The following is a 9,239-nucleotide window of genomic DNA, read 5'->3' on the forward strand; positions in this document are numbered from 1 at the left end:
AAGTCTCAACGCAAGTCTCGCGGAATCGTTTATCATCTGGATATGAGCGCGAATCATTGCGAAACTCGATTACACCAGAATGTTCGCAAGAATCGAATGGAAAGAAACGTGGCAATTGTTCGCTCGCTGGACATGTGAATATATTTATGGAGGTTCAGTGGAACGGTTAACGGGATTGATCGGTCGGTAGATCACGAACGCGAGATTTTTCCGGACACCGAGTACAGCGTTTGAATACGGAATCGCGTTCCGGAATCGGAATCGTACTGCACGCGTCACGGTACCGTACGGAGATCCACTTGTTCTCCGCCACCTGTGTATGCCTCATCAATTACGCCCGCCTGATCTAAATACCGTTTACACATGTCACGATACCGTTCACCTTTATCGATTAGGTAACAAAGAACTGTTTCTTCGATCTAAATACCGTTCGCATTCATCCTTCTGTTCACGTTGATTCGTTTAAGTAAACATCGTGTTACAATCTCGCCGACGAAAGTGGTTTAACCACTTTCAACTTGGATGAATACGGAGCGTTTCGATTATTACGACACACATTGTGTAATGCCAATGTCACATGTCTAATGATTAAAGGTATCATTTCTGAAACTGCCAACTTTGCGAATAATATCATAGCTTCTTTAAACGATGTATAGAATGGGCAATGATCGAATTGATCGAACATGGTTTGTTAATATTGATGATACTCTGGGACATCTCATGTATGATTATACATTATTTTTATTGCTATTATTACACAATATGTGTGCCTTGTTCGCATGATTTTAAGACAGTGTCAATTTTGATAACGAGGAAAAGCGTCAGTCAAAATTGTCATTTCTGTAGCAAATAGAAAACAATTATAAAATAAACTGGAAGTAATAACAGCTATCAAATGCAATAGCTTTGCTGTCTTCTTGATTGTTAAAAGAAATTAATTTTCTGTTTATGGAACTGGGAAAGTGAAGTCAATCTTTTAAAAAAAGTTCTCTATTCGATCTCTACGATATACATATTATACACTTCACGCGTTATGCACAGTCTTATGTTCCTCCTTTTTTATACTTTACTCTCGAGTCTTCTAGAACGTGACAGGTTTGTTTTCCGGTATGCAGCATCTCTCGTCGCCACGTCCATTTCCGTACTTGGGACAATACGGTGGGTGTTTGCTGGTGAAGCAGTAGGACCCCCTGACTCCGGCCGGTGTGTGCTGTCCCATGGCGATGTACTCGCCAGCCCTGGGAGCGATTCTGGGACCGGAAGGACACCTCCTCGAGCAAGGTTCTGCCATCGGTTCCTTGCCACCGTTGTCGATGCTTTGCGCCATGTAACACACCACCCACACGTGGCTGCACAGCTGATAATTCGACTTGCCCTCGCAGAACGGCTGCACTTTGCCGCCGTTTACACAGAAATCCACGTGACCCATGCGACCACCCTCCCCGTAATATCCAGCGTTCGTGTGGATCACTTGGACGAAGTCTGCGTCGCCGCTGTCCAACCGATTCACATAACCGGGACGCATCAGAGGCCTGGCCGGGTCCAAACCGATTATACGGTGCATTCTGAACAAGAGAAAGTTCGCCATGATCCCGCAGATGTGAGCTCCCAACGAGTGACCCACACAGGTCGTCCTTGCGATCGGCAGACCCAAATTCCGTAAGGTAGTCAGAGTGCCTGCCAAGCAGCGAGCCACCGGGCGAAGGTTCGACACCGCCGCAGGATAACAAGGTGGAGCGCATAGGGCACCCCAGTCGACTAGGAACACGTTGTAACTACCGTTTCGGAGGTAGGCGTCACGCAGCACGGATATCGGAAGAGTATCGTCGCCTCCTGGAATGTGAAACAAATCAATTGTACTTGATTCGAGGCCATACATTTCTATAATAAACTGCATCGTGACAGTTCTTATTTAAATGTCATTTGGAAACGATTGTAAATTTGGAGAAATTAGTGCACCTGCGTATCCATGTACGAGCAGAACACTTTCCTTGGTTGGATCGTAGTCCTGCCGCAGCCAGTCGGATTCTCTGGACACGAGTTCCCGTCTCGATTGTTCGCTCGTATAAAGGAAAACTCGAACGTCGGGATCCGGACACGCGTCCCTGTCGTTTCCTCGTCTCCAAACACAATTTTCTCGGTTGTATTGAGCCGCAATACCGTTTTGAATGGCTTCCTGGATCGGGCCGAACGGTTCTCTTTTTGCTGCGCCGTGGGCTCCGAAGGAAATCACGGCGAACAGGAGGATCAACAGCGATCTGAAAGTCGGAACGAGCATGTCGCGATAAGAGAGCTCTCCCGTGACAGCGATCGTAGAACTGATCGTGTGCTCGGTTATTCCTCGAGTGCCGGCTTGTCCTTCGTCGTTGTACTCCCACCTTTTACACCTGTCGGTGCTCGTTAGAGAATTAGGCACGCGGAAGAGAGGGATGGCAAACCAGTTTCGCGGATGCTAATTGATTATAGGTGACAATACGGGACAGGGTATCGAACGTGCTGGATGTGATTGATTTAGATGCGAGAGGATGATGCCGGTTTGTAACGAGTATGATAATTTTTGGCGAATCTAATAAACAGCAGGTAGTGAACTTGAGGTGATGGATGGACGAAGAAACCTGTTTCTCCAGGATGCTGTATCTTATTAGGATACACGTGTTACCAGATTATTATGATTATCTACTATTACGTGAGCAGACTAATGGAAAGTGGAATTTCCTTGTGACAAGTGACTTTTAAAAAAAAAGTCCTTGAATAATTTTAAATAAACAACAAATTTAAAAGGACGAAATACTGGAAATAACAAAATTTTATTTTTTGTTCTGCGAAAATTGTATACGCTGTCGCCTGTCGTTCGCCTGAGCTTCCACGACTGGAGACAGACATATCTGTGTATCTATATGTCTCATGGAAAGTCGCGAAAGTGCACCAGAATGCCTTTAGAAACTACAGTGAGTGAAAATTTGGCACCATGACTCGTATAGAAATCACTGGAATACCTTCTTCGTTTATCAGTACCAAAGACTAATTGAAAGTCAAACAAAAGTTGGGATGACCGATCACTTTCTTTTTTTTCGTTTGATGTTTCTCTTTGCATAGGTGTTCGTCAGTTCTAATATTGACAGTGAAAAAAGAAGAAACTGCGATAAAGAATAATCGTAGGGCAAATTAGGACAGCGGCAGAAAGCGTGGAAAATGCGTGGAAGATTGATGGTATATCGATTTGCTAGGATCTTCAAAAAGGAGAGAAGAGTCTATGTGTATGTATTTTATACATTTTCTTCTGTGAAATAAAATTTCATTTACATACGTATACAGTCTTGTGTAATAGCAAATACTTGGTTCCGTTGCATCTAATTAGAAATGGATATCAACGCGGTCAAACGAGACGATAATTAAGTGGCTCACATTGGTTCGCATTGCGAGGCCAGGGACTACACGTTGCAGTCGTGTGCATACTAAATAAGATTGCCAGCAGATTATGCTCTTCACTACAAATCTTTGACCTCAAGTGAAATGATAAAATTTTACTTTTGTCTGACTGTTCTTACAAGTGAATGTGCATTCTCGTAATATTTGCATACAAACAGCGACATTGATACATGACGAGTAGTTTAAAGAGAAAGTCCCGAATTCACTTTTTAATCGTGGGCGAAGTGAAAGTGTCCAAATTTGTAAGGACGTCGGGAATTTCAAGAGAACTTATTTACTCTCTTTATCTTCTGTTCACTGAACAACATTTCCTTGTTTAAGTTATAGTACAATAGTTTCAATTATTGAAAAGTTATTCCAGGGGTACCTACAAATTTTGAAACTAGATGTACTACACGTATACGATTTGAATATACTTTTAACCCTTTCGCTACGGACACCGACTATAGTCGGCGGCCGCGCGACGTGCTGTGTGTACGGGTGCCGACTATAATCGGCGTCCGAATATCTTTTGAATCTAATAGCTCGTACTGAACTAAATCCTGCATATTTTACATACGAAATAAGAATCTTCAATTTTTTTCTATTGGATGGTAAAGTATTTGTAAGGCACAAAACTATAATAGAAAACAAGGATTATAATATAAAGTATCTAAAAAAAAAAAAAATATAGAGTGATCCCGCGGAACGGACTGCCGTAGCGAAAGGGTTAATAACAATATATGTTTTATTCTTATCAACGTGAGATTACGAAGAAACAGATTGCTGATGTTATCGTTCGCAGTAAATGCAGAAAACTAGCATTTGACAGAACAAGCAAGTTCTCGAAAATGATATTTCTTGGATTTTGTCAAATAAATTGTAACAGTATTCATTACAGAAATTATTAATTTTTACGCATATCATTTAGCTTTGAATAATTATTTGTTCTTGAACAATACAAATAATTCATCATAATAATAAGAGGCTTAATTTATTTAAAAATTATTTATCATCCTCGATGACTTACAATAGACAGATCGTTCGAGATACTCAAGGTACACTGGTATTCAAGTAAAATCTGACATGTAGTCACTATTCGCGACGCGAGTCTAACAAACGCGGTCGAAATTGATTGAATGACTGGCGATGAGTTCAGGAATCAAGCACAGTCTTGATAGATTTTTCCAGAAGAACCGTGAACCGTTGTCCTAATCTCCAATTTTCTCGTCCCTCCCATTTCGTTTTCATTTTTTGCTTCAGTTTTATTTGATTGACTCCAAGTGCGCATGAAGAAAGCACTGCAGGATCTCAACAGTCAGCATTCTGGATTCTCCGCTGCTCTTTTTACCTTCTTTCCATTTCTATCTTCTTTTTCCTCTTACATCTCTGCACCATTCTTTATCTTTGTCTATCTTATTTCCTTCTACCATCTCGTGTCGGTCATCTTCTTCTTCTGTTCTCCTCGGCACCCCACGGACCGGATTCACGACTCGAGAGGTTTCCACGATCTCCGATATCAGCTTCTCATATCTGATCATTTCTACTCTTTAACACACATACCAGATGTCTCCTATATTCGATCGATCCCTGACAGTCTACCCCGGGGTTACGTTGCAGTATACATATACCGTTGAGTTTGTATCGGAGGTTACGAGGGTCAAGTGCTACCGCAGCAAGTTTCTTGTTTGTCGACGAGCGAAGGTGTCACGTGCATGTCGTATTCGTGACGCGAACCACCCGAGCTGATTTATGAGAATCTTTCGTGTAAGGATAATTAGCCGGCACCCGTAATCCTGTGCGATTTAACGGTGATAAGAAGTTCGTTACCCCCGTGGATTTCAGTTTTTTTTGCTCCAATATTTTAGACGATTCTTTTTCACGATGACCGGTCTTATATCGTTGGCATTTTTTATTATCCTTGCTTGTTCATTAGTGAAGCTTATAATTAATGCTTTAATAGGTGGGAGATGTCCGCTGATTCTCTAATTAGTAATCGTTGCTCATGATATAAGTATATAGAAATAGAAATATCGCATTTTATTGTTCGATACTACCATCCCTGTTACTTCAAATCTTTGTCAGTCTGAATATAAAACAATAATCTTTCTTGGAGTGTCAGTGTCAAAACGACGACGACCAGAACCCACCCGATTAAATCGACTCAGTGATTCACAAGTCCCTCGATATCTCGGTACTATGAACATCCAGATAGAAGTAAGTTGCGGTATAGAACAGTCTGGACGGACAAACATTCTTCCGTGGCCGACGGAAACGACGTCTCCATTAATTAGACAACGGTCGATCGAGCGTGCGACGGACCACGTCGCCGTCGCAGCCTCCCGTGAAATTGTGTTCACGCTGATTTACGACGCGTCTCAGTCTCGGAGCGAGCCTCTCCCTTCGTATTATGTCCTGCGTCGTTTCCCTGAAAAAATCATCCCAGTTATTTAGCGCTATCTAATTTTCGCTCTATCGTTAGGATTCAGAATTTCACGCGAGTTACAGCCCGTTCCGACGGTATTGACCGATTCGGTAGTTCTACTAAAACATTGAACAATTCGATGTGAATCGAGGCTTGTTCACCGCCTGCATAGATCTCGCAGAATTTCGGGCAGGGTGTGGCGCTTAGGGATGGAAAAAGTGGTGCACTCAGCGCGGCGAAGAAACTCGAATTCACTTTGTTCCAGGGAATGCGAAAAACCGCCCGAGACGCGGGCGATTGCAAAAACCACGTAAACACGGAGTTCGGATCCAATTCGGCTGGCTGCGAGGGGGGCTAAGGGAAAAGAAGAACAGCGACGGAGACTGTGCGACGAGGGTACGGGGAGAGGGTGGAATTGGAAAAGAGGCGAGCGCCGCGTCCGCGCCCGCTGCTTTGATAGGGCGGTGGCGAGGAATCGCAATATTTTCTACCCAGGGGTAGGATCGCGTTATGAATCACTGCCGACGTGCTGTGCTACGTTCGACGCGGGTGTTTCGTGTATATTTCATTACGCGACCTGTTTCGATGTTGAACAACAAATACCGAGAACTGGTTCCGAAGGGTGGGAAAATAATAACCCGGGAAGAACGGAAACGCAGAGGCACTTAGGAGAGAGGATCCGAAGAAAAACTCCTTGATTTTTAATCGGACGGATGAAAATCCAGAGGTGGATCAGTTTTCGGCTTATTGGTTCTATGCAGATTCGACGATAACAAGAGAATTTTGAAAATAACTTCAGTCGATTGCACCAGACTTCTTATTACTTGGGATTATATAACGGTCTGTGCCTTGTAAAAATCATTCTTTACATTAGCATTGAATACTGTCGATGTTCGTACAAGGATTCTATGTTCCTATAAAGATATTCAGAAAAGGGAAAGAGAATCACAGGTTGTGACGTCTTCATGAATGAGAAAAGAAAGGCAATAAAGACGTTACGACTTGGTTCTTTCTATACTGGGTATGTGTTTCGAAAAATTATTATGTATTACTCAGAACTACGTACGTGTATTAATTTTTTTATTCTTTACTGAGGAGGTTCAGGTGGCAAATAATACAATAGTATGTCAGTTTAAAATTGGGCCGTGATCATTTTTAATTTTATTCTGATCATATTTTATTTTGTTATAATTTACTCACTTATGATTAAATAACGAATCGTTGTACATTATTTTTATTTTTGAGAGAAAAATATTTTGTGAATTTCACAAGTGGCAGGAAGAATAAAACAGTAGAGAAGTCATTGATCCGTCATGGAGCTGGAATATTCGGCGAGACATTAATAACAGGCGCTCTGGAAGAGTCGTGGCCAGTGGCCTGTCACAAAACGCAAACGCGTTTTAACATTATAACCACCGTCTTGTTCGACCATTGGCACGCTGGTCGCTTTTGAACGCGCCAAGTCAACCGGCTAATTTTAATGGTTCAAACGAGTTGACGGTGGAAACGGCTGCGAAATGAATTTGTCAATTGCACGTGTATCCGCTGACTACTCTCGTGTGTCCCGCGATTCCTCGTAGATACGTTTTTCCCAAATTTATTGATATTGCAGCAACGAGAATGTTCGCGTGGCAAAAACGAAATTGCAATTTTTCACACAATATTCCATTTGACGATATTTGACATAGAGAAGGTGAGTTAGCGTTCTAACTAAACGAGCGTAATTTCGGAATTCTCTATATGAAACAGTTCCATTTTTTTTACATTCACTAAATGCAAAATGAAGCTTTTCGCTGCTTATTTAAAGTCTTAAATCCAGTTTATTGCAGGTAGATGTTTTATTAATTCCGTCTAACGAAAAGTTCCTTGCTGGTTTCGATCTGCTGCGCGACACCTGTATCATTAATTCTTGATGTCGTTTTCATTGAGCGTCGGATAGAAGGCGGGCGCGACGGATTAGCCTCCGGTAAAGGGCTTCTTATCGAGTACTACTAATTTCCTTCATTCGCGAGGCTCTCGCTCCGTCTTCCTCGATTTCTGTCGCTCGCCCGGGGTGTCTCGGCCACCTTGCCACCCTTCAGTGCTTGCAGTTTCTCCTTTCGGGATCGTAGTAGTCGTGGAGCGAGCGACATTTAATGGAAGTCGGCGACATCTGTCGCATAGGGCCACGCCGCTAATTTAAATCCCATCACATGGCCACCATCGTTTCCCGACGACGACAGCCACCATCCTTCCGACACTCTGCTGTTCGATCCTTCATCTCTCACTCTCTTCCCTGTTCGTCCTCTTCTCGTGAACCGTCGACCCCCGACCCGTTTACCTGTCGGCGTTCCTTCCTACAACCTTGCGTTTAATCGAAAAGTAATGCCTCAATTACGTCTGGCTGGCGTCGCGTTTGATGGCGCGCGATCGCCCGGCTGAATTAAATTTTAATTATCGCGTTTTATCGACTACGCGTTCTTTCACGCGTGCTCGCTCCGCCGCCGCACCGTCCGATCGCCAATAAAGAGATGTACAAAAGAAACTAGCGTTTCTATTATCCCATCGATTCGGCTCGGATGCTTCGTTAATTCGATATGCTGTACAGGTAGAAAGTTCAATTCGTACTAATTTGGCGAATTCAGCATAAACTTTTTTCAACCTCTTTGCTCCTCGTTCGTTTCACTCACACCATTAAACGATGTTGCATTTTCGGTTTCCTCAACGATATTCTACGTGTATATCATGCCTGTCTATAGTATCATCGTTTTTACTTCATGTTTCGAGCTGTTTTTCGGAAACAGGAAGTACGCGCGTTAGCGTATCATGAAATACCGCGATACGGACGCACATGTTCGAGATTCGAATACGCGCCGGCTTGGTTCTACCGAGGATCGAACTTTTTTTTTACTTGGTAACCATAATGTATTACATATTACTGCATTCGGTTGGTAAACGAAGCGGCGTGGCGCAGTTCCAACGAGCTTTGGCCGGAGCGATTGCACCGCAGAAAGCAAAGCGGGCAGAAACGAACATGACCCCCTACGCGAGATAGGTATCCGGCGAAAGGCAATTCCACGTGAAATGCATTAGTATTGCGCCGTCCGTTGAAAATATAATGCTTTTTCGTTATCGTTGTATTGTCCCGTCCCGTTCGTATCCCAGGCCAATTACTTATATGTCTTCAGATTGTGATGTTCCCATCGTATGTAGGAACCTGTACCGCCACGGTCAATCTAGTCGCAAGGCGTCGTAGCTTCAAGATTGGAGTTGCAGATGGAGCGAGCTTGACCATTTCAGAGTTACAGGATTCAATATTAATTTTTTCAACGTAATAAACGTGTTAAGGATGTATTGGCTATATAGTCAATACCAAAATTTTATGTACCTTAGAAAACCGCATTTCCTATCATTAAAAATAGTGCAC

The 9,239-nt window shown here is 42.9% G+C and overlaps 2 protein-coding genes across 2 annotated transcripts in view; both read right to left on the reverse strand.

The window, feature by feature from the left end:
* The window catches only part of LOC108632605 (phospholipase A1), a 23,462-nt gene continuing 14,223 nt past the window's right edge, over positions 1-9,239 (reverse strand). The window contains exons 2-3 of the mRNA XM_018037284.2: positions 1,960-2,258; positions 1-1,833 (exon numbers count right to left, since the gene is read on the reverse strand). Of these exons, the coding sequence (XP_017892773.2) occupies positions 1,082-1,833; positions 1,960-2,258 (1,051 nt within the window). The 3' untranslated portion in view covers positions 1-1,081. The remainder of the gene's footprint in view (positions 1,834-1,959; positions 2,259-9,239) is intronic.
* Positions 8,983-9,239, reverse strand: part of LOC113465261 (uncharacterized) — a 2,400-nt gene continuing 2,143 nt past the window's right edge. Inside the window, exon 3 of the mRNA XM_026819812.1 lies at positions 8,983-9,098. Coding sequence (XP_026675613.1) covers positions 9,049-9,098 — 50 coding nt within the window. The 3' untranslated portion in view covers positions 8,983-9,048. The remainder of the gene's footprint in view (positions 9,099-9,239) is intronic.

This window comes from Ceratina calcarata, unplaced genomic scaffold, assembly GCF_001652005.2.
Source record: "Ceratina calcarata isolate Rehan_Ccalc_2016 unplaced genomic scaffold, ASM165200v1 scaffold162.2, whole genome shotgun sequence".
Taxonomy (NCBI): domain Eukaryota; kingdom Metazoa; phylum Arthropoda; class Insecta; order Hymenoptera; family Apidae; genus Ceratina; species Ceratina calcarata.